This window comes from Pseudogymnoascus verrucosus (genome assembly GCF_001662655.1).
Source record: "Pseudogymnoascus verrucosus strain UAMH 10579 unplaced genomic scaffold scaffold_32, whole genome shotgun sequence".
NCBI lineage: Eukaryota > Fungi > Ascomycota > Leotiomycetes > Thelebolales > Thelebolaceae > Pseudogymnoascus > Pseudogymnoascus verrucosus.
The window spans coordinates 157,662-181,177 of NW_017263683.1; the positions used below are offsets into that span (position 1 = coordinate 157,662).

Sequence of the window (23,516 nt, forward strand, 5' to 3'; positions counted from 1 at the left end):
CGTTACGTTCTAAGAGTAGTTTCACAATCGCTCCATGCCCTTCCCGTGCTGCCGACGAGAGAGCTGTCAGACCTTGTACATCCGTTACGTTGAATCTAACTGACCTATTCTTCCGTTGCATTGCGGCCGAGAGCTGCGCCTAGCTGTCCTCGTCCTTTGGGTAGTAATCATTCGTTAAGGCTGCTTTCTGCCCGATAAGTAGTTCCACGATCACCCTGCGCTTTGTCTTCGTCGCCCACCACAGCGCCGTCTGGCCTAGGTTGTTCTTCGTCTCAGGGTTAACGTCCTCCCGCTCTAAGAGTAATTTCACAATTGTCTCGTATCCCAGCTCTGCCGCCCACATTAGCGGTGTCTGACCCTCAGAATCTTTTGTGTTGGCTTCAACATCCTTTCGCTCTAAGAGTAGCTTCACAATCTCTTCATATCCTTCCACTGTTGCCCACGAGAGCGCTGTGTAGCCGTTTATATCCTTGGAGTTAATGTTGACGTCGTGTCGTCCTAGAAGCAGCTTCATAACAGATATGTTTCTGAGCCGCGCTGCATACAACAAGGGCGTCTGACCATTCAAGTCTTTCGAGTCAGCTGCGACATCTTCCCGGTCTATAAGCACCTTCATAGTTTCTTCATTCCGTGCTCGTGCAGCCCACCAGAATGGCGTACGATTACTATTGTCCTTGGAATCAGCATTGACGTCCGCCCGCTCTACAAGTAGTTTCACGGTTGCTTCGTTCCCTCCTTCTGCCGCACACGACAGTGGCGTCCGGCCGTGAAAGTTCCCCACGTCGACTTCAGCTACAACATCCTCATTCTCAAGGAGCAGCCTCACAATAGCTTCATGCCCTAGTTGTGCCGCCCTCGATAGCGGCGTTTGATCATGTGGGTCCGCTAAGTTGACGTTGGCTTTAACATCATCATGCTCTAGGAGCAGCTTTACTATATTTTCGCGCCCCAATCGTGCCGCCCAAATTAGTGGCGTATTACCATGAATATCCATCGCGTTAAAGTCGATATCCTCCCGCCCTAGGAACATTTTCACAGTCGATTCGGCCCCTCCTTGTACCGCCCATAAGAATGGAGTTATTCCTTCCCTGTCCCCGATGTCAATTTCGGCGCCCTCCAGCTTCATGAGCAGTTCCGCTACCGCCCTATGCCCTCTATCTGAGGCCCACGACAGCGGCGTCCGACCACGCTTATCCTTAGTATTGGTGTCAACTCCATCCAGCCCCAGAAGCAATTTCACAGCTGCTTCATGCCCCCCACGCGCTGCCCATAACAACGGCGTCCGACCGTAAAGGTCCTTCGAGTTGATGTCTGCGTCCCGCTCCAGTAGTAACTCTATTATCGCCGTGTGCCCCTCAGATGCTGCCCATGTAAGCGGCTTCCGGCCATGCCTATCCATTGCGTCGGCCGCCATGCCACCAACCCCATCTGACCCCGACAAAAGTCCTGCTAGCAAGTACTGCAATCCGAACTTCGCTGATAGATGTACCCCCGTTGCATATTTCGGGAAGGATTGGCCATAGTTAGTGAATGTATATACAGCTATCGACATGGTCTGGACAGCACAGGAAACCAGTTTGTTGTCCCGTAGGAAGGCAAGCGCTATCTCGGACACCTGCTCTTGTACCGTCTGTGCATGGTGGCCCCAGTATCGAGAGGCGTAATCGAGGAATGTGTAGTGCGCAATTCTTTCCTCATACTCTTTGTCCTCCTCACAGCTGCCGCTCTTAAACGGGCCAAAAGAAAGGTAGGTAAGGCATGTCGTTGTAATCTCTTGTTGAGCTGTCGGGTTCCAAGCCTCTCTGTTCTGTAAAAAGTATTCCTGGGTGGTGTAATGGACGAGGCGAACTATGTTGCTCTCTTCATCAACTGTGACGAGACCAGCGCAGACAGAGACGATGTCTTCAACATCTAGAATGTTGTCCTCGTCGAGGTCGGTATCATCGGGATCGACTGCCAGAGCATGGCATAGCTCCGCCGTAGTCAGGGGCCGCTGCGCATACGTGATCCAAGAAAGAACCGTCTTGGCCAGCTTGCTGTCATCGGGCAACTGAGCCTCTATCCTCTTTATTGCGTCGTCGTAGGCCTCCTCTAGCGCTTCCGCGCCCCTAGGAAGCATGCCCAACATAGACTGAACCTTGGCTTTGGTCCGCTTGTCCCGAAGCGAGTCTACATGGAGACGCGCAAGGAGGAACCTAAACAATTTATGAGCTGATAGGACTTTGAAACCGGGCGGGAACCACTAACATGCCATCCACTGCCTCACCGATCTTATCTTCAACGTCTCCCTGTAGCTTCTCGTCGCGTTGCACACATTTAGGGAGCCGGTGAATCTGGCCTCTAACGTACCGCTTCACATCCGCAGGACTGGCCCGAATCTCCAGCGTCAGCGAAGACTTGAACTGGCTCATGATATCGGGGTTAGCGCGCGAGGTAAACATCAGTCGCACATCAAAGTCCTGTTGTAAATCGCGTAGCCTGCCCAAAAACTGACTGCGAGTGCCATCTCGATCAGCGCACTCGTCGAGAGCATCAATAACAACATACACGGTCCAGAAACTCATCATCGTGGTTTTGAGTGTGGCAAAGATCTCCTCGAGTGAGGGTCTCGTTCCCTGGTCGTAGTGGCGCTCGTAAAGTGTGTTTGCTGCCTTTGCGGCAGAGGGCTTTGCTTGCACCAGCTGCTTGAGAATGGCTGATAGTAGAGTAGTTGTGTTCTGCTCTGACTGAGTTTTGTAGTTGCAGAATATCTGCGCCACTCCATGGAGGCCACTGTGGAGCGTATTTCCCATCTTAACTGCAAGGAGGTCGCCGAGAGCCCTGTCTGCCACCTTACGGAGGTGATCCACGGTAATTGCTGACACCATAGTCTTTCCAGCTCCAGGGATTCCAGGGCAAAACAAAGTCCGACTCGGTTCGTCAAGCCACTTGTTGAACTCGGGGGAGTCAAGAAACCATTGGCCGGTTCCAGGCTCCCTCCTGGATATAAAATCAGACTGTTGAGATGAGTAATTGGCCGATGATATCCACTCCACGAGCACCTGGTTCTTCTTTCTGCCTTGCTCTTGCTGAACCGCATCAACACTCTCCTGAACCGCACCAACACTATCTTGTATTGCAGGTATTTGGGACCGGACAACGGCCAGGTCAATTTTTATCTCTTCACTGTTGTCATAAATCCCGTCCAAGCCAGATTTAATTGCTTGAGATAGTTTTCTGGGAGAGTAAGTAGTCTCATCTAAACCATCTCTCACATAACTCACAAGTGGTCCATCTGTAGAGCAATCTGAATCAGGCTCTTCAACCGTTCAATCCTCAATAATATACCCGCAACCTCCTCTTCAGTAAATCTCCACCAAAGTGCATTCCCAATCTTCACCAGCCCCTTGCCGCTCACGATCTTCAGCTGCAGCTTCTCCAGCGCATGTCTGTACTGATCCAAAGGCCCATCCCGCACAGCGAGCAACGTGACTTGGCTCGTCCATGCGTCATTTGATTTCTCACAAATTTCTTCCTCTATCTGGTATCTCAAATTAAGGAGAAGGCTTGAGAGGCTTGAAGCCTCCATCGCAAAGCGCGCACGATCTTTGGGGGCGTCTTTGACATCGTTGGCGTAGTTTACCAACGTAGCTGTGACCTGCAGGATGGCAATAATGCTCGCCGTGATGCTGAGGGGATCCATCGGAGAGGTTCTTCATATACCTTCATATACAGCGACAGCGCAGAATAAGAAACAAAGGGGGCATGATAGATAGAAAGGAAGTTACATGGCTCGATCTCGACGTGTCAACCATCGAGGCTGAGCATCCTGCGGCCCTAACTTACTGTGCTGCATATAGAGTTTCCCTGCATATACATGTGCGAAGCCTCTCAAAATCTTCTCCTGCTGACATAATGGAAATATAATTTCAAAAACCCATCACTATATCAATATTCTCATGCCACTGAAGCTTGAAAGCATTTTTCGATTACCATTTACACATGTTAAGGGTCCAAATCCCACTCCTACTTTGACAAGCCACCGCCAAGACAAGGCTACTGAACAAGGCTACCACCCGTCCCCGTCCCACCCGTCGCCGCAGCGAATCACCCTCCCCAGCTCTAATTGACACGTTCCGCGCCGCGCAACGATCGTCCGCACTCCTCAAACCCCCATCTCCACCACCACCTCACCACCTCCCTCCCTCCCATCTCCCATAGATGGAGAAGCTTCGCGCGCCTTCCTCCCATCATTTGCCCCATCCCCGGCAGCTCGCGGCCGTTGAACGACTGCGCAATTGCCCGCTGAACTAAGTGCTGCCGCATACGAGGTCTCATAAGGAGCTATGGCAGATGCGGTGATGGATAGAGCGGTGCAGATTGCCGCTGAGGCGTGGGAGGTTGTGAGACATGCTCCGGCGTGGATCTTGGTAGTGTCTGCTACATCAATACTACCATTCGCCTTCATATCCGTACGTCCCCCCTCAATCACACTCTTCCTTGCACTGATGTTCCACCACTACCCTCCCCCTCCCCAAACCCCCCTTCGCGTCCAAGACTAACACAACCACAGCTCTACCTAACACTCCACCTCATCGCCCCCCTCCCACGCCACCCCCACCCCTCAGAAAAAACATACATCACCACCCTCCCCTCCGGCGGCGTCACCCCCCCCCAGCCCCTCGCCTGCTGGCACGACGACTGGCTCTCCCACCGCGCTTCCCACGCCGCCGGGTCCTCCTCCAAAGACACCGGCCACATCGAGCCCGCCACCCTCGCAATGAGCGTCGTCATCCCGGCCTACAACGAGGAAGCAAGGTTAGAAACTATGCTCGAGGAGGCTGTTTCCTATCTCGACGCTACTTACGGCCGCGCCTCCTCCCCCTCTCCCTCCACCAAATCGTCGAAATCGAAAACCTCCTCCTCTTCGCCCAGCGAGCCCCAAGGCTACGAAATCCTCCTCATAGACGACGGCTCCTCCGACTCCACCGTTAGCACCGCCCTCCGCTTCTCCCACGCCCACTCCCTCCATGATACCCTCCGCATCATCTCCCTGCACCGCAACCGCGGCAAAGGCGGTGCGGTAACCCATGGTCTGCGGCACGTCCGGGGCACCCATGCTGTCTTCGCCGATGCGGACGGGGCATCGCGGTTCCGAGATCTCGGCGCGCTGGTCGCGGGTGCGGAGTTAGTCAAGGATGCACGGGGTAGAGCGGTGGCTGTTGGGAGCAGAGCGCATTTAGTGGGGAGTGAAGCGGTGGTGAAGAGGTCGTTTGTTAGGAATGCGTTGATGCATTCTTTTCATCTTCTTTTGAGGCTGCTTACTCCACCTGCTACGTCGCGCATCCGCGATACGCAGTGTGGGTTTAAACTCTTCACCCGCGCCGCGCTGCCACATATAATCCCCTACATGCACGCCGAAGGGTGGATTTTCGATGTCGAGATGCTGATGCTCGCCGAGAGTGCACCGGTGTGTATACCAGAGTCCAAGCACGAGGGAGGCAAGATTGGCGGCGCCGTTAGGGGGGTAAGAGTAGCGGAGGTCCCGATTGCGTGGCAGGAGGTGGGGGGGAGTAAGTTGAATGTGCTGTGGGATAGTATAGGGATGGCCTTTGGACTGGCTGTTTTGAGGGCTAGTTGGGCGCTGGGGGTTTATAGGCGGCGGTGAGGGGGTTGTGTTATAGTACAGTACCCTTTTTGTTGCGCGTGTATATATAAAGTTATAAGTTATATAGAGAAAGAAAGAAAGCAGGCATACAGGTCACATATATCACATGCTTCAAACATCGCAGGGGTTTTGGTTCAGCTGTCTGTCTGTCTGTCTGTTTGTAAAATGGATTGAATTGAGTGAGTCCATAGATTCATGATTAATATTACCAGCCTCCACGGCTCAGCTGAAGGCTATGCTGGATGCCTGTCCCCCCACACACCCCAAACGCCGTAGTTTATGTCTTATGTCTTCAACAAACCCGCCACCACTCCAATCGAAGCATATGTAAGTAGTACAACCCATCATCATTAACCGCCCATCAATTTTATCTTTTTCTCACCCCAACGCTCCCTCGTAAGTCCGTCTATGCGAGCTCACCTCACCACTTCAACTCCGAAAAAATATACGGGAAAATCACCTCCACCGCCTTCACCAACACCGCACCACTCTTGTACACCCCCAGCGGCGCCTTCCAAACCCCCAGAACGTTCCCCACACAATCACACATAATCAACCACATCGCCAGCAGCGCCACCGAGAAGAAGTGGTAGAACAGCAAAAACGGCCTGGGAAGAATACACGCCAGCATCCCCGCCGGCTCCTCAACGCACACGCCCCCGTAGAGGAAGTACTCGAAGCAACCCCTCTGCAGGGCTTTCAGCTCGGCGTTGTTGGCGGCGAAGAGGGCGTAGAGGGCTTGCGCGAGGATATTGACGATGGATGTGAGTTGTTTCCTCCTCCAGTGGAAAGTGCGCATTGCGAGGCTCATGGCGGGGACAGACGAGAGGTCCGCGATGCGAGTCGGGTGCAGCAGCTCTGACAAAATCACCACATCTGTGAGCGCCACTGACATCCCGCCTCCCGTCAGCGGGTGACGCATATTCATCGCATCCCCCAGCACCACAATCCCCGGCGTCTGCTGCTGCGTCGGCGGCAACCACGAATTCGGCATGCTCCTCAAGCCCCCCTCCTCCAGCGCCTTTATGAACGTCGGCTTTATAGCCTCCGGCAGTGTCGGCACCACGACATTGCGGATATGTGCTTTTACCCCTCCCAGGGCTGATTTTGCGGACTCCAGGTTCTCGGGGACGTCGATTAAGGCGCGGGTCTCGTGGGTGCCGATCTGGTAAACGAGGACGGGGGCGTTGTCGGAGAGGATGATGTGGCCGTGGTTCGGGACTGGGATGGGGCAGTCGATGAGTTCGAGGGCGTAGAATTTGGATTTCGCGACGGGGGTCTTGGAGATGTATTGTTTTCGGAGGGTGGATGCGTAGCCGTCTGCTGCGATGGTGAGGCCGCCGAAGAAGTAATCGGGTTTCTTAGATCCGTCTATAGGGTCTGTAGTCTCCGTCTTGACACCCAGGACTTGCTCGTTGTTATCCGTGCTCACCGTCCCCTTCACCGTCGTCTCGAAGATCGTGATGTTCGGCTCCCTCTTACACGCCTCGCGGAGCTTATTAATGAACCTGCCATGGTGAAAACACCACCCCACCGGCCTCGACTCCTTCATCGCCCTCGACTTCTCCACCCGCGTATCGTACGGGTACGGGATATGCACCTCCTTGCCGTAGTAAATGACGTTATACCCATTAACAACCACCGCATCAATGCCTTCCAGACACTCCGACAGCCCCAGCTTGTGTAACGCCGACACACCCCCCGGCTGCAGCAGCTCCCCCACGATCCGGTTGGGCTCCTTCATCGACCGTTCAAGCAGGATGACACTGCGGCCCTGGCGAGCCAATGTGACCGCCGCGGCGCACCCGAAGACGCCCGCCCCGACGATGACAACGTCGGCTTCGTGATGCATCGTGCGCCGCTGCTCCAGAGACTCGTGTGTGTTCTGCGTCGCCGTCATGGACGGGTACTGGTTATCGATTGGCGAGGAGGCGAGGAGGGAGGTGAAGGGGCGGGAGACGGCGGAGGCGATTTTGGCGGGCACGCTGACTTTGGCGGTGGTGGGCGGGCTGTTGAAGCTGCGCAGCTGGACGAGGGTGTTCATGGTGAAAGAGGAGGTTTTGGGGCGAATTGAGGGTTTTGGGGGAGGTTTGGAGAGTGGATTAGGCGATTATGGGGGGGGTGGTTTTTGTGGTCGGGGGCGGGCGGACAATTAAAATTGTTCTAGAGGGATACATTGGTTTATGTATTTTTGGGGGTGCAACGGCGGAAGGGTGGGAATAATCACGGGCATCACGGAATGTACGGTTATATCTCGCTCGTAGTAGAGCATTGTAGGTAGAGATTATCTTTCCTCCATAACTATACCACTACAGAGATTATCATTCCCCCCCAAATCCATACTCCTTTTTCCTAGAGTTCCGTACAACTTACCTACAGTAACTATACGGCCACAGCTAATCTGTCCCCCCATACTAAACCATCGGTCCTCAACTCTCCGACTGGACTCCTTCAAACCTTGGCTGGCAAGGAAACATAGCCTCACACTAGGGGCGCATTATCCAGTCAGGAACACGCGTTCTCCCGTGACATCTGGCTAGACTCGTCGCTAGGAATCCACTACTGTACCCGAGTGGCGTGGTTTGTTACATGGATTAGGAGGGATTTTGCGGCGGTGGGAGCGGGAGGGATGGTACCCCTATTAAAGAGGGAAATGAAATCGGATGCGATGGGATTCAACGTTGATAGCCGGGGTTATGGGCTATTTATTGACTTTAGAGAGAGTGAGAAGAGGACTCTATATAACGATTTTATAGTATATTTTTATAGTATAGTAAATACTTCATAGCGATTAATTCAAACTGCTTAATATATAATTACGGTCAGTGTAAAATACAGTTATGTGCATGCAAGTTACACTATATAGCACAAATCCCAACCCTTACCTCCCCCAACCTCACCCCTCACCCCTCACCACCACCACCACACCCACCACAAACGATCTACAACCACCCCGACACCACCTTCCTTGCCAACACCCCTCCCCCAGAAGTAACTCTCCTCACCGCATCCTGTCTCGCGTGGTGCCTCGGTTCTGCCTCTATATACTCGTACGTTGGCTTGGGGGACACCTGATTCTCAACCAGAGGCATCACCGGGGTCTCATGCCTCTTCTGTCCCGAGGAGCCAACCCCGCGATCAAGCGGCGTAACTGAAACAGCCGTCCACATCGCAGGTGGTGGCGGTGAACCCCGCGAGGCACGTGACTCCTCCTCGTGAAGCTGCCCAGCAGTCTCTCTCTGCTGCTCAGCGGTGGAATTCACACCAGCAGAAACATGCTGCCTCGCAGCACCCAGTTCCTCTCCCTCACCCGCACCACCACGCCTCGACTCAACAACCGCCGCACTCATAATATCCAACAACCTCCCCCCCACCCTCCTACTCTCCACCCCATGCCTCTCCCTCCTCAACCTAACCACCCCCAGCGCCTCCTCCAGCATCTCCCCCAACGCATTCGGCACCCCATCCCCGCACCGCCTCATCTGCTGCTTCCTCAGATTCGCAATCCCCAACTTAATCACAAGCATAAACCGTCTGCTCGGTACAATCTCATTTCTCTCCAACGTATCCATAACCCACTGCACACCCTCCACATTCTCCAGCGCGATGTGCACGCGCATCAGAACCGTCAGGCTCGACAAATCCACTAAGCCCCGCGATACCCCGTTGCGCGCGGCGTAGTACTCCCACAGCGCCAACGCGTCACGGTTGAGGCCGCGCTGGGAGAAGACGCTCGCGACTTTCGTAGCAACGCCCATGGGCATGGTGAGCCCGTGATCAGCGAAGAGTAAGGTATTCTTCCTCAGCACGGCGTGCAGGTCCATGTAATCCAGACTTCTGTCCTCGAGCTGATGCATCAGCAGCCTCGCCATGCCGAGACTAATATCAACGCCCCTCTCTCTGGCAGAGCTGACGAGGGGGAGGAGGGAGCTGATACTGCTGTCTGCGGGGTGGGACTCGATAGCGGCTTGTATGGCGAGGGCGAACATGGAGGGTGGGATGTGGATGTGCTCCCGCTTTAGGGCGGAGTGGTAAATACGCAGTGTTTTGCGGGGGGATCCTTTAGCCATAGCCTCGCGCATAGAGGGGTAGAAGTCCAGCCCGCTATCGCTGTCGGCTTGGCCTTGACGAAGGTAATCGATCTGCCTCGAGAAGCGGACGAAAGCGAAGCGATCCCCTTTAGTTTCTCGTATCGCGGCCTCGCGAAGGATGCGCGCGGTGCATTGGTCGAGGAGATTCTCGTCTGTGTCTTTCATCTTGTGGCAGAGATGGAGGAGGTCGACGAAGGGGGTGTTCCACTCGTCGCGGTAGTTGCTGAGCATGGCGTTGAAAGAGACGGCGTCGGGGATGAGGCCGAAGGCACGCATGGTCTCAAGCCAGTGTGGGATGGAGTCGATTTCGTTTGCGTCTGCGTATTTCCCGACCATGATGTTTGATACGTAGATGTTTGGAACGAGTCCATACTCTTCCATGACCTTTCGGACGAACTGCTCTGACTCGGCGACGCTGTGGGATTTGGTGTAGAGCTTGAATATCGGTGCGAATACTTGTGCGTGCTGTTCTTTCGTCTTATGGTCGACCAAGAGAGGTTTCATGGTTTTAAGACTGCTTTCGACACCCTCCCAATCCTCCTTCATTGCCTTCGACAGAGCCAGATGGCCGCAGGTCCTCAGGCTTGCCGCGCCATTATTCGCCGACGTATGTTGATTGAGGTATGCGCTAGCCTGGTCATCCTTCCCGTCCTCGACGCAGAACTGGATAATCGCACTGTACAGCGCTTGCGGTAGATCAATACAATCCACCAGTGTCTCAAGCCTGCCAAAAAGCGCCCGTGTACACGCAAGATCGCGCGTACTCCTCCAATGCTGCCCCAGCACCTTCATAGGCCACTCCGCTCTTATCTTGAACCCCCCAGATCTAGCCATTTCGGCACCGGTACGGACAACATCCTCAGCCTGGCCGAGTGCGTTTTTGCGAAGGCACGAGTCGAGAACTGCCCCGACAACTTCGTCAAGTTCGTATTTCGAAGGTTCGGTGAGGACGAAGAAGCGTCGGAAGTAGTGTAGCACGGATTTGTGGTGGCCCATGCCGTGGTTGGCAAGGATGAGGTAGTCGACGCAGGAAGGGGCCTCGTCGCTGGGAATAGCAGACATTCGCCAATAGAGGGAATCGGTTAGTTCGTAGAGTTGTTCCTTCATGGCTTTGGCGCAGAGAAGCACGCCGAGATGTCGCATCTTAGGATGGGCGTTTTCGAGTCGCTTTGTAGAAAACTCCGTCATATACATGGAGGATGCCGAGTGCAACGCCTCAAGATATCCTTGATCCTCTCCTTCCTTGCGTGTTTTTATTTCCAATAGGTGGGCTATCACCTCCGGGGTGTGAAGTTCGTAAAAGAGGTCTTCTTCAATTGGACCCAGGCTAAGGAGTTTCTGGATGACCGGAACGTATACCCCAATTGAGTTGTGTTTTTGGCAAGCATCGAAGAGTTGTCCACACGCTGTAACCAGCCGTTTCGAAAGTTGGGATTCATGGCGTCCTGGTTCTTTGCCGATGTACAGCCCATTTTCAAAGGACTCGAAGAAAGCGTTCGCAGCCAACTCAATCCCACCAGCTGAATTGTCGGCTTCAAGGGTTTCCATCATACTGGCAGCCAACACAGTCTGTCGACTCTGACGCTGTCCAGTCTTTCTAATAGCAATGGGAGTAGCATGGCTTTGTGTTCTCGCTCGCAAGTCGGCATCGTGAGAAGCATCCCGCTTCTCCTTCGCTACCACCGGCTCCAAATCATCCTTCAACTCCCGCTGTGACTGCGGGCGGACAAGTCTCTTCGATTTCACCGACGCATCCTTCCCCCAGCTCGCAATCGACTTCGGCGCCACCTCGCCATCCCCCGCCGAATACAACGGCGGATTCAAAACATGGTCCTCAAAATTCGCAACCGCAACCGCACCCGCCGCCCCGTGATAGCTTCTCGACGACTTGATACGTCGGCCGTTCTCCTGCACCTCACGCGCGGAATGGATTCGGCGCCTGCGGTCCTCTGCCAGCAGCCCGGTCGTGAAGGCGACGGTACACGATGTTCCGAGGGCGAGCTGGCGGAGGGCTCGCAGGGCGCCCGGGGAGGGAACGGGGAGTCCGAGAGACATGTTATGACGAGGGCGAACGCTGCATGTGCCCCCACTGCATTATTAGATGCGGGAGACGCGGGGTCGCTGGGAGGTTGCAATTGATAGTGGTGGAATGAGCGTGAGCGGATTTGTTGTTGCTCGGGGCTGAATTGTCGATGGGAGGGAGCTTGAGATTGATTTTGGCTCAGGTCAAAATCCACATCATGTTCTGTCGTCCATCTCCGGTTTCAAGCTCGGGCCGGCAGTACTTTGTTCCTCGGCCGAACTTGGAACTTTCGGACGACAATTGCTTGGAGGGAGAACCAAGTGATAATTAATAAATGAACTGTTAAAAAAAATATGGAAATGGCTATAGACTTTAAAATTGGTCATTATAGAAAAGAAAATCAACGATAGTTATAGGTTTTGTTAAGATAAACTATTCTTATAAACCTGATATGCGAAATAAGGGGATAAATATATTTGATTCTGCATCTAGAAATTAAAAGCCAAATAACTTCAACAATTTGAAGTAGCAGGATATAAAAGTAATACGTTAATTAATCGGCATTTAATATTTTATTAAATTTAATAGAGACTTTGTTAAATTACAGTGAATTATGTCGCTTAGTGTATTCGTGGGCGGCTTATTCTCAAATGGACCAGAACAGATGTTAAGGGACTACTTATTTGCGCCAGCCACTGTTAACCTCTGCCATCTCAACAGCTACTACAAATCCTCATCTTGACCACAAAATGGCTGCCGCAATTTTCAAAACTCTGCCACTGTGGTAGAAAGCCGCCGTGAGAGGGTTTTCCGCCGCTCCCCGCCAGCTCAAAACCCGAACCACCTCACAGCGCCTCAAACTCCTCCAGTCCATCTACGAGCCTGCCTTCAGCCACCTGAGGCCTGGCTCCCCAGAGTACGAAGGGCTCGCAAACTCCGGAAAAGTCTGGGAAGACCACTTCAAACCCCGTGACCTGGGGCCATGGCTTGAGACACAGAAAAAGCTAAAGAGCAAGTTGGAATCTGTGGACAAGTTTAAGATATTTTTCGGGGAGCGCCCACAATTACGCATCTCAGTCACTCACTCTCTGGTACCTGAGTGGGCGCACCAAAGCGTGGCTATCGAAGCAAACCCACTGTCACTCGGAGACGCCTTGATCTCTGAAGGGCTTGAGAGCCAGTTCTTCTCACGCTATGAAGATTTTGGGACAATACGCACCCAGGCCCTGCCAGATCTCGATCTTCCTCCTGCTCGCGATCTGTCTTCTCAGAGTCCCTCCAAAGTCGCAGAGCTGAGAAATCATATTATTGTCTCCCGCCACGTCAGCGACTCTGCTCTTGCCAACCCCGGAACGGCAGGGATATCACTCGATGAGATCAAACTACTCACTCGCACACTGCTACGCGGCACAGACTCTGAAGAAGCAGCCAAGTACTCCTGGGGCCCAAGAGTCCCTCTCGGCGAATTTCGCGCCTTACCCATCTCTGTCAGGTCGAATCCTCTGAGGGTATTCCCCTACCACCAAGAGGTGCCCGCGTGCACGAAACGTTTCTTTGAGTGGCGTGATAAGACTCACGCTATGGGCCAACTACATCCCCTGATCTTCGCCGCGAAGCTGTGCGTTTACTTTGCTTCCGACCATCCTTTTCCTGATGGAAACGGGAGGGCGAGCCGGGTTATGATGGCGGATTATCTGATCCGTCAGGGGTTTTTGCCGGTTGTTTTTCAGGATCTCGAGCGGATGGACTATCTTGGAATGATATCTGAGGCCCAGGATGGTGAACCAGAGGGACTGTGCGCATATGTTACGCAGACAGCGCTGGACATGATGTTCACGATCAGCGTGCGCTAGGGTATCACGGTTTTTGTGCGGCTGGAGATGGATTTCAAGGCATTTGAGAGGCACAGGCAGGCGTTCAATATACCAATTTGAGGTGCAAAGAGCACATTTTCTAGCTAATAGTTCCCATGACGTGCAATCGAGAATATATACTGCGCCCCTCAGGAGATTCCGTGACTGTACTTGTGCCACTCAACTGTCCCAATGTGCACTATCCATAACATATGTGTATACGGAAATTTATGATTAAAATGAAGTCGTCCAATCACTCGAGAGTTATAATTTTATGACATGCCCTTTTAATGAGTCAGTTTCTCGAAGTTATGCCAAAGGAATAAATCCCAACGGACTGAATTTATTGTATCGATCCTATCACGCACAGCACCCTTCAGACCTTTGGGCGGCATGAATAAAGATTTTGTATTATATAAAAACAGACTGTAGGTTGTGGTGGCATAAGGCGGCGCTGAAAGCTGCACCAGACTAGACGCTACTATTTGGACTGGGTGTGAGTAATATCGCGGCACGACCCTCGTCATCCCCAAGCTCAAACTCCAAACATACAGCTTGCAAACTCACAACCTAATTCTTTGAAACAATGGCCGAAAGAAGACTCATAAGAAGCGGCTTCGCATTTGAAGAAACCATCGGGTACTCTCGAGCCGTAGTAACCGGATCATGGATCATAGTCTCAGGCACAACAGGGTAAGTTTTCACATTGACTCACACATCACCAAAACCTCAAAATCCCAACAACAATCACAGCTACGACCACGCCACCGGCAAAATATCCCCAGACATCGTCGAGCAGACCGAACAGATATTCCGCACCATCGATAAAGCTCTGCGTGAGGCGGACGCGACCATGGCAGACGTCGTACGGGTCAGGTATATCCTGCCGGATGCAAAGCAGTTCCCGCTGTGCTGGCCGGTGACGAGGAAGTGGCTGGGGGAGGTTAAGCCGGCGGCGACGATGATTCAGGCTGGGTTGATGGACGAAGAGATGAAGATTGAGATTGAGGTTACGGCCAGGCGCGGTGACTCGGCGGAGGATTAGAGATTACCTGGTTGAAATGGAGATCCCGCCAGCAATGGATGCCTGTTTGATGATGCGCCTCGGAGAAGGGAAACGTCACCCTCAAGCAAGTGAAGCCACTTGAGGACACTAGAGTGCTGTATCTAATATCTGCGGGGACTTCCTGGCTCCCGCGGCTCTTCTAGCATTTATGTTCGCACTGTACCGTAGACGAAATATCAAAACATATCAAACTGGCAAAATAAGAGGTAAAAACATACAACAGTGGGTATTCGCTGGTGGTCACCCACCCAACTACTAATCCACCGATCTCAAGCTTGTGTATGGCAGAGCGGACGGGATGCCCAATTCTCTTGAGTCTATGGTCGTATGTGAAAGTTCTGTATGCGATTTGGTTTAAGTAGGAGGGTGCGGTGGTGGTTGTCAGGTTCAACAGACCAAATCCGAGATAACGTTCCAGAGGTAGTAATATTTCACCGCATGCTACGCAGTAAGCTACAGTATAAAAATTAAATAAATTGACAGCAGTAGCGTTTAATTAAAGAGCACATAGTGAGAATCATATAAGAGGTCGGGCATTAACCCATAGAATAGCCTAAATTAAACAGTCTTTGTCCCTTGAACTACTTCCAGATGGTTGATAGCCTGACCACCTTTCTGAGAGTCACTTGAACCTCTATCATGACCCAATTCGCTAGCTTTTTCGGCTTGAACAGTAATTGCGGCTGCGGGACCATCGAAAATTTCTGCAATCTCCTCGAGACCCCGGCCCTTGGTTTCTGGCAGAAAGAAGAAAGTGATGGTTATCTCAAACGCCAAAATGACGCAATATACAATATAGTACCGCCATTTGATAGCATCTATGGCAATGGGGTTGACAAAGTTGTTGAAGACACTTGCGGTGTAAGCGCATAATTGGAAAATCATCGAGGTTTTGGCCCGAAGGGAGAATGGCGCAGATTCGATGACATAGACGATGGCGGAGGCGCCAACGGGTTGATATCCGAGTTGAAAAATAAAGATCATAGCGACGACGGCCGAGGCTAAACTCTTGTTGTGGAAATTTTGCTCTTGGTTAAGGGCGGACAAGACGGTCCATATGATAAACACGAGAAACATGGTGGTAGTTCCGAAGAGTATGAGTCCACGACGTCCAACCCGGTCGATCAACAGCGCGCTGACAATAGAGCAGCCAACTTTAAAGACTGCTATTAAAGCGTTGATCAATAGTTGCGTCTCAGGTTTTGTGATATTGATAGAGTTGAGGACCTTGGGTAAATAATAGCTTGTCAGCCCATTGCCAGACCACTGGGTCATGTAGCCGACGAAGATGAGGATAAAAAGGCGGCGTCGATTGCCGGGAGTGCGAACGAATTCACTCCACTGCATCGCCTTCTGTTCCTTCTCTTGATTAAGAGCAATTTGGATTTCTGCTACTTCAAACCGGACCAGGCGAGAATTACGATCCCCATTGGCATGATACTTGGCTATCATGTCGATAGCCTCGTCGGTTCGATCATTGTATATCAGCCAACGGGGCGATTCGGGGGCGAAAAAGCTCAGGATCAACTGAATGACGGACGGAACAATCTGCAGCATGCTGGGTAGGCGCCAGCTCCACGAGGATTGGAGCTTGAAAGTGCCATAGGTGGTCCATGCAGCAATCAGATATCCCTGCAACAATGTTAATCAAGGCTGGGCGGGTTGGGGTAGTCTAAACTTACCACAGGCCATTGGGTCATATACAGAGAAACCAACTTTCCACGGTGTGATGGATATGCACACTCCATCATTAATTGCGGCGCCGCAACGGCCACAAGACCACCTCCGATACCAATCAAGAAGCGACCGAGGATAAACATGCCATAATGAACGGCCGCCGTCTGCAATATAGAGCCGACAATGATAATCGAGGTGCCAATGGTAATGGGGTACCGTCTTCCAATCTTCTCACATAGCTGAGATGAGAATGTGAGAGAAATTAAAACACCAAAGGCAACACCGTTGACCATGGCCCCGAGTTTCCCAGCGCTAGGAGAACCGAAGTACTCTCGCCATTGCGGAAGAGCTTGCATACCATTTAGCATGCTCCCATCGTAACCTGTCGCAGTCTGGCCAAGGAAAGCGCAGAGCAAAAGCAAATTCAGCTGGACTAGCCTAGGGTATTTAATCCAGATTTTCTCTAGTTTGGGCGTAACATCCACGAGAGTGAGGCCTTTAAATTCATCCGAAACAGGCATCGTTGAAACGCGTTCGGAGGACATAGTTGTCGAGGTCAATAGGCGTACTGTATTGAGCAGTTGGGATTGAGCGTGATAAAAAGTTTACTCCCCTCATATTAGAGCGTCGACAACAGCTATATATTATATTATCAAGCTGGGCGACAAGTGGTGGAGGTCGGAGCAGGTGTTGCCGGCACCACCTGTATTGCGCGGCGCGACCTCTCCCAGTTTCCGGCTGGGGAAAGCCAGCCCGCTGCTCCACAACCCAACAATTACTACTGCTGGCATGTTAAACGCGGGGTATCTGTGGAGAAGGTGGGTCCTGTAGCATCTAGCACGTACTGTTATCTGGCATGGTAACATTAATTAGGACTATCAAGCCTTCACTAGTTGTCTGGGTTAGTGGTGGCTGTTGTAGCAAGATAATATTCCAGATTAAAATCAAAGCCCGGCCATCGGGTTAGGTGCGCAAATGTCGGCCGACCGGAGACTGATGGAAAAACCATGGCGGCGCCATAGATCCGATCTCTTGCCAGTGAAAACTACAAGAGTATGGCAGTTTAGTCCATCTTGGAGTTTCTGCGGATAGCTTACCCCCGTCCGACATCTTGAGTGAATGTTACAGGGCGACGACATAGATACTCACCGAGTGCAAAGCTATAACCAGGCTTTGTTCCCATCAAACCAATCAAACTAAGCAGAGAGCAGAAGATAGAGAGCCACTTTATTCACCATGGGCAGCTGGTATAACATTGAAACCAAAGGCGCAAGTGCTCCAGCAACTTTCACGGCCGAAATTTCCGATTTTAAAACCCTCAAGCGCAATCCTCAGCATGAGTCTCTGAAACATTGTCTTGTTGAGCTATACTCGGAGAACGTCATAGCAAAAGTTCTTCGCGCAGCTGTTGATCATCTGTTGGAAAATGTGAGCAAATAACATCCCAAATACTGAGAACAAGTGCTGACTCTCTGATAATGTAGAACCCGCCTGCTCAGTATCCGGAGACTGTACCACAGCTTGGGTCTGGCAAGGGTCGCTATGAATCGCGAGAGATTGACTTCTGGACAAGCGGCTTCTTTCCTGGGTGCATCTACTTGCTGCTCGAGCGATTCATAAAACATCCACACGCCCTGGGTATCCAAAATGCAGAGGTTAGCCTACCCGTGCTTCGCCAAAGGTTCAGAGGACTCGGCCATATCTGGTCTGAACCTCTTCGCAGCCAAGCATTGCGGAAGGATACGCATGACCTGGGTTTCGTGATAATGCCTCATATGCGTCCCAGATGGGAGCTTTTTCATGACGAAAGCGCCCTTGAGACTATCGTAACAGCTGCAGGGAGTCTATACGCACGGTATGACCCACAGGTACAGGCGATTCGCTCATGGGACACTTTCGACTGGCACGAAGGTGTTGAGATAACATCCATGGAGGAGAACTTTCTTGTCATCATCGATTCTATGTGTAATATGGACCTACTATTCTATTCGGCGGCACATTCCGGAAACACGGCGCTCTCCGACGCGGCGGTGAATCATTCACGCACACTGTTGAAGTCGCATCTCCGTGTTGAGACTGTCACTCGAAGAGGCTACGCCGGGTGCCTGTACAGCTCTGCACACCTAGTTAATTTTGCTCCTGCGACGGGGTCAATTAAAGAGGTGCGAACAGCCCAAGGGTATAGCAAAGACTCAACCTGGTCCCGAGGACAGGCGTGGGCAATACTTGGTTATGCGCAGACGTATCACTGGACTGGCCACGCCGAGTTTCTTGACGCGGCATGTGGTCTAGCAGAGTATTTTGTTTCTCGCCTTGAGACTGCACCCGAGTGCGTCGAAATAGAACTGCCTAGCTCAGGTGGACGACGTGTTGGGCGATATGTGCCGTTGTGGGATTTTGATGCTCCAATCCAAGATTCTCAGAATCCCCTGCGCGACACTTCAGCAGGAGTTATTGCCGCCAATGGCATGCTTGTGCTGTCAAACGTCTTGGCAGGAAGAGGGGAACATGAGCTGAGTTCAAGGTACTTGGAGCTGTCCCTCAGGATTGTTCAGGATGTGCTCGATTTTGCTTTGGCCCAAGAGAAGGCGCATTTAGTAGTCTCTGAGCATGGCGAGCTAGCTTGTAAAGACTCTATTGCGGGTGGACGGTTTGAATCCATCCTAAAACATTCGACCGTATGCAACAATGCCGCAAGCTTCAGCAAGAACAAGCCTAGTGATCACGGGTTGGTGTATGCGGACTACTACTTGTTGGAGTTTGGGGGAAGACTTTTAGACATGGGAATACTATAGACAATGCGAAAACATGGTTGTGGCTCATCTAATACAACGTTTTTGGTGTTTTAACTCGCTCTAGTTATCAAGGTATGAAAATTTGAGACAAAAGTACCTCTGTATATAAACTTGGTATAAAGATAAGACATTAGGGACTTTATCATACGGGACTTTTATGGCACGATTTGCGTTACTGTACACATGTAGTTTGGCTCTCTCCTTACTCGGCGACAGGCACTAAGACATCCCAATTAATATCCCTGAAGGGTCCCTAGTGCAACACAAGCATGGGGGATCTGCCGCCTCACAACACCACTACCACCCCATTAGCCCCGCATGTAACATTACATGATGCTAGAGCTACCTGGAACCCCGTTCCGTCCCCGCAATCTGGCTATGTGCATTGATAATTATCTCAACATCCCTCCCTCCTGCGTGACTCTTGTTCAATTTCGTGCCGTTCATAATTATATAGGTTTGCGGCTCCTAGCACTTCACGGGTAATACGTCAATGGCAGGCGCACCGATGGAATCGAACAGTGACACAGTGGCTCCCGAAGGAGAGAATCCGCTGCCTTCTTGCGACGAATGCCGGACCCGCAAACTAAAATGCTCTCGCCAGAGCCCCTCGTGCTCAAACTGCAGACGGTTGGGTCAGTAGGAGCACCCTTCCCTGCAGGATCGTGTATATGCCTCGAGTCACACTGACATTTCCATCCCTGCAGACGTGTCGTGCTTCTATGACCCAGTTCGTACCAAGCCAGGATTCAAGCGTGGCACAATAGACAAACTGGTTAGGCGCATAGGTACAGCCTAGTTTTTGCCGTAATGGGGAATACGTTACTGATTGACATGCAGAGGTTCTTGAGCACGCTGTTAGCCACCAACGAGATGGTGGTTCTTCATCACCCCGTCTCGCAGCTGCTTCTGCAACCCATGATCCTGTCGTTACAAATACTGACCTTGAGGGCTTGGGAACAGCTAATTTCTCAGCTCTTGCTATGCAAATTCAAAACCTGACTTCTAGCATCTCCTTTTTGTCTCAGTCCATCGTGCCCGGCTCGGGGTCGCCCGGGTCACAATTAGATGCAAGTAGAAACAATGATAAGCATCGTTGCAAGCGCCAGAGGTCTGGCAGCGAAGAAACTCAGCAGCCTAGGCACAAAAAACCCTCATGTGAGGCATCTGAAGAGCTTGAATTGTCATCACATTTTCTCACTGGAACACATCTTGAGGATCTGCTCGATGCCTACTTCATGAATATTCACCCATGGATCCCCATGATCCATATGACGACATTTAGACGAAAAATACAAGGGCTGGATGAAGCCGCCGACCCGCCTCTAATACTACATGCTATGTTAGCTGCGGCGTTGCGCCCCATGAATGCAGCATCTGGCGACCGCATTTCTGCTGGCCGCATAGAGCGAGAGGTTGAACGATCGAGGAATATAGTCATTACGAGGGCAACCAACAGTCTTACAGTCGAGGACCTCCAAGCCTTGATTATTGTCGCGTTCATGCATGTGAGTCTCATTTCCGTGAAATTATGGCGAGTATTCAGCTTAAATTCTGGTACAGATCGGGAATGGCGAGCCGCTAAGAGCATGGCCTATAGTCGCATTACTCACCAGAACGGTGGAATATCTCCAGCTAAGCGTCGAGGAAGGAGATGCGGACGTACCGGAGGCATTCTTGAGGCCAAAGCCGTTACCTCCACCATCTGATTGGATGGAGCAAGAGGAGCGTCGACGGGTATTTTGGAATATCTTCATACTAGATCGGCACGTGCATCCTTACTCTAACATAGATAGTTGCTAATATTTGTAGAATGTGCTTTGTCCTGACCGGGTCAGTGAACATACGTGAGAATGTCTTCGTAGGGGTGCTGGGCTAACATTTCACCAGATGGAATATTGGACTCACTGCTGACAACGTCTCACGAAGACTTCCTATCTGTGGAACACATTGGAACCGAGACAATCCCGCACTATCACCATACTTTGGGGTATGGGACAAATCGGCTGCCAAAATTAGCAACTCAGTGGCGTTTCTGCCAGCCCACTATGAAAGCCCAGGACAATCCGCGGGCACAAGTGGTGCAGATTTTGAAATTACCCCTCCGGGCGCCCAGAAACTGCAATCGCCAACAGCGCATATCGATACGTCAGCTATCGGTGCTTTTGCATACTATGTTGAATCTCTGGAGTCTCTGTGTCGGATCAACATGTATTTCCTAAATCAGAAGATTGATTTCAGCAACCGCCAAGAAGTTTCCTCCTGGCTCACACGATTTAAGGAACTCGATCTTCGTCTAGTCCAGTAAGCTAACCCTATTCCTTCAAAAGAGACTGAACAATACGTTATTAATATTGTCGTAAATAGCTGGAGAACCATTTTACCCGCTAAATGGAAAGATCCCGAAGTCCCCCCTCCGGAGGCGACAGCAGCATTGGACCCGAATATGACCCTAGCCCATATAACGCATAATACGTCAATGATTCTCTTACATCAGCGAATAGGCTACCCCGAGCCGCAGCTGAAAGGCATCAAGCTCCCAAATTTCAACAGTGCTAAGACATGCCAGTCGGCAGCAATTGAAACAGCAAATATCGCCATGAAGTATCTTGCTCACGCGCCAGAAACCATGCCACTTTCTCCACAATTTTCTTTTTGCAGCTACGTTAGTGCTCGGGTGCTTCTTGGTATGTTTCTCAGGTTAGATGAGGCACATAAATTAAATCTAACTACCTGTACAGTGCACTGTCAATATTACGGACTTGCATTGGATCCGAAATTTTCGATCCTAGTCAAGTGCCTTCAGGAGGCATCACGGCGGTGGCTTTTCTCTCAAGAACGGAGCTCAACGCCGTCGCTTTCGGATCAATTAGCAGATCATCTCCAATTTCTTCACAAGCGCTGTCTCGATGATCCTACTTTCTATTTGAGAGTTGTCGGCTCTGTTGAAAGTGATGTCTCCCGAGTGACTGAGGGTCAATTAGGGGACGACATGCAAAGGTCTCAGAATCGATGCGAAGCGAATCATCCCTCAGAACAATTTCTGTCTGCTGTCGCGACTGCGGACTTTGCAACGGCACTACAACTAGGTCAACCATCAACATCCATCTCTGTCGAAATGCCTCTTGGTGCCCCAGGTAGAAATATATTAAGCGATGAAAACCCCGAGCATTGGACGCCATCATCCGATGTACCAGAGTTCAGAGGGTCGAAGAGTTCCACTGAACCACAGGACGAGCTGTCTAACATATTGCAAACCCTAACAGATCAAAGTTATGCGGTAATGGATCGCGTTATTAGTTTGGACGATTTCAACTTTGATGCGGCATCCTATGACTTGGCACAAATGCCAACCGTACCGGCGAGCAGTGACTGGGCTCCTGAGATATACGGATATGTAGCTAGAGAACATCACTGGTAAGGACGACCGGCATTTTGAATATCATAAGATAGTGCCTACATCTGGCCAGCTGGCCGTACCAATAGGCAAAGTCGCCACGCATGCATGTAGCCTCACTCGTGTATTGCTATATGGCCCAGAGGGGGCAGCGGATCAACAGCCGCTCCTCTTGGTCAAGGAGCTGGGAAAAGCCGTGCCAGGCATATGCCTCTCTCTACGCACTCTAGTCCTCAGTACCCCAGGCGGTGCTAACTTGCACTGATATATAGTTGGTTACAACAGAGATGTGGCATGGGATGTTGGCGATGGTGTTGTTAAACAAGATTGAGTGCACACAGCTTAACCAAGAAAATGGTATAAAGGGCCAGCCACTCGCCTTTATAATTCGAAGCCTCTGTTAGCATCATATATTTATTTCAAGTTATTTGCTACTATGGAACGGCTAGTCCTTAGAACAGATTTGCCATGGGCATAGGGGCGAAGTTATTCTAGACAGAGTTAGGGTTATATCCTTTATAGTAGACCTATAGGATAGAATATAGTATTACCTCTAACTTACACTCCTATATACTACTATAGAGAGCTATATCCCTATGTCCTTATAAGTAGCCTCCTAAAGTAGCCTATTCCTAAGCTAGATATTAGAGAAAATACAACTACTTACATTCTAAGACTAAAAATACTATATCTATCTATCTACTTATATTATACGTTTAAAGTAATAGTATGCTCCTGTTCTTAGAGCTAGTAGCAGCAAAAGCTGACCTAATATTAGAGCAGACACATTTTTAGCACGCTTAAGAGTTGCAGGTAACATAATAGCTAGAGCTAACAAGTTGTTATTAGGCGTATAGGCAGTACTTATGTAGACAAGAAATATTCGCCGATGGTCTATTACGAACTGTTACGCCACAGTCAACGTTACGCCACAGTCTACGATACGCTACATCCTACGTTACGCCAC

At 51.2% G+C, this 23,516-nt stretch overlaps 9 protein-coding genes across 9 annotated transcripts; 5 read left to right on the forward strand and 4 right to left on the reverse strand.

Moving 5' to 3' along the window:
- Window positions 1–17: 17 nt before the first annotated feature.
- Window positions 18–3,968, reverse strand: VE01_07603 (uncharacterized protein). Its single transcript, XM_018277036.2, has 4 exons — window positions 3,264–3,968; window positions 2,248–3,216; window positions 105–2,195; window positions 18–48 (listed from the first exon to the last, which is right to left on the reverse strand). The coding sequence occupies exons 1-3, from the start codon at window positions 3,680–3,682 to the stop codon at window positions 140–142; spliced, it is 3,444 nt and encodes a 1,147-aa protein (XP_018128894.1). The 5' UTR covers window positions 3,683–3,968; the 3' UTR covers window positions 18–48; window positions 105–139.
- Window positions 3,969–4,114: 146 nt separating this feature from the next.
- ALG5 (dolichyl-phosphate beta-glucosyltransferase) lies at window positions 4,115–5,793 on the forward strand. The gene is made up of 2 exons (XM_018277037.2): window positions 4,115–4,451; window positions 4,553–5,793. The coding sequence occupies exons 1-2, from the start codon at window positions 4,326–4,328 to the stop codon at window positions 5,645–5,647; spliced, it is 1,221 nt and encodes a 406-aa protein (XP_018128974.1). The 5' UTR covers window positions 4,115–4,325; the 3' UTR covers window positions 5,648–5,793.
- ERG1 (Squalene epoxidase) lies at window positions 5,670–7,786 on the reverse strand. The gene has a single exon (XM_018277038.2). It carries the CDS (start codon window positions 7,689–7,691, stop codon window positions 6,069–6,071), a length of 1,623 nt encoding a protein of 540 aa, XP_018128895.1. The 5' UTR covers window positions 7,692–7,786; the 3' UTR covers window positions 5,670–6,068.
- A 788-nt stretch (window positions 7,787–8,574) lies between these two features.
- On the reverse strand, window positions 8,575–11,953 carry VE01_07606 (uncharacterized protein). The gene has a single exon (XM_018277039.2). It carries the CDS (start codon window positions 11,791–11,793, stop codon window positions 8,590–8,592), a length of 3,204 nt encoding a protein of 1,067 aa, XP_018128972.1. The 5' UTR covers window positions 11,794–11,953; the 3' UTR covers window positions 8,575–8,589.
- A 421-nt stretch (window positions 11,954–12,374) lies between these two features.
- VE01_07607 (uncharacterized protein) lies at window positions 12,375–13,614 on the forward strand (the record flags this gene model as incomplete). The annotated part of the gene is made up of 2 exons (XM_018277040.1): window positions 12,375–12,458; window positions 12,550–13,614. 2 exons carry the CDS (start codon window positions 12,375–12,377, stop codon window positions 13,612–13,614), a joined length of 1,149 nt encoding a protein of 382 aa, XP_018128973.1.
- A 455-nt stretch (window positions 13,615–14,069) lies between these two features.
- On the forward strand, window positions 14,070–14,886 carry VE01_07608 (uncharacterized protein). Its single transcript, XM_018277041.2, has 2 exons — window positions 14,070–14,307; window positions 14,368–14,886. Exons 1-2 carry the CDS (start codon window positions 14,201–14,203, stop codon window positions 14,657–14,659), a joined length of 399 nt encoding a protein of 132 aa, XP_018128896.1. The 5' UTR covers window positions 14,070–14,200; the 3' UTR covers window positions 14,660–14,886.
- Window positions 14,887–15,160: 274 nt separating this feature from the next.
- VE01_07609 (uncharacterized protein) lies at window positions 15,161–17,080 on the reverse strand. The gene is made up of 2 exons (XM_018277042.2): window positions 16,363–17,080; window positions 15,161–16,312 (listed from the first exon to the last, which is right to left on the reverse strand). The coding sequence occupies exons 1-2, from the start codon at window positions 16,900–16,902 to the stop codon at window positions 15,239–15,241; spliced, it is 1,614 nt and encodes a 537-aa protein (XP_018128975.1). The 5' UTR covers window positions 16,903–17,080; the 3' UTR covers window positions 15,161–15,238.
- A 177-nt stretch (window positions 17,081–17,257) lies between these two features.
- Window positions 17,258–19,160, forward strand: VE01_07610 (uncharacterized protein). The gene is made up of 2 exons (XM_018277043.2): window positions 17,258–17,785; window positions 17,842–19,160. Exons 1-2 carry the CDS (start codon window positions 17,594–17,596, stop codon window positions 19,150–19,152), a joined length of 1,503 nt encoding a protein of 500 aa, XP_018128911.1. The 5' UTR covers window positions 17,258–17,593; the 3' UTR covers window positions 19,153–19,160.
- Window positions 19,161–19,558: 398 nt separating this feature from the next.
- VE01_07611 (uncharacterized protein) lies at window positions 19,559–23,106 on the forward strand. The gene is made up of 8 exons (XM_059463895.1): window positions 19,559–19,787; window positions 19,860–19,940; window positions 19,993–20,660; window positions 20,716–20,918; window positions 20,965–20,985; window positions 21,043–21,456; window positions 21,520–21,839; window positions 21,894–23,106. Exons 1-8 carry the CDS (start codon window positions 19,646–19,648, stop codon window positions 22,571–22,573), a joined length of 2,529 nt encoding a protein of 842 aa, XP_059319565.1. The 5' UTR covers window positions 19,559–19,645; the 3' UTR covers window positions 22,574–23,106.
- Window positions 23,107–23,516: the final 410 nt, after the last annotated feature.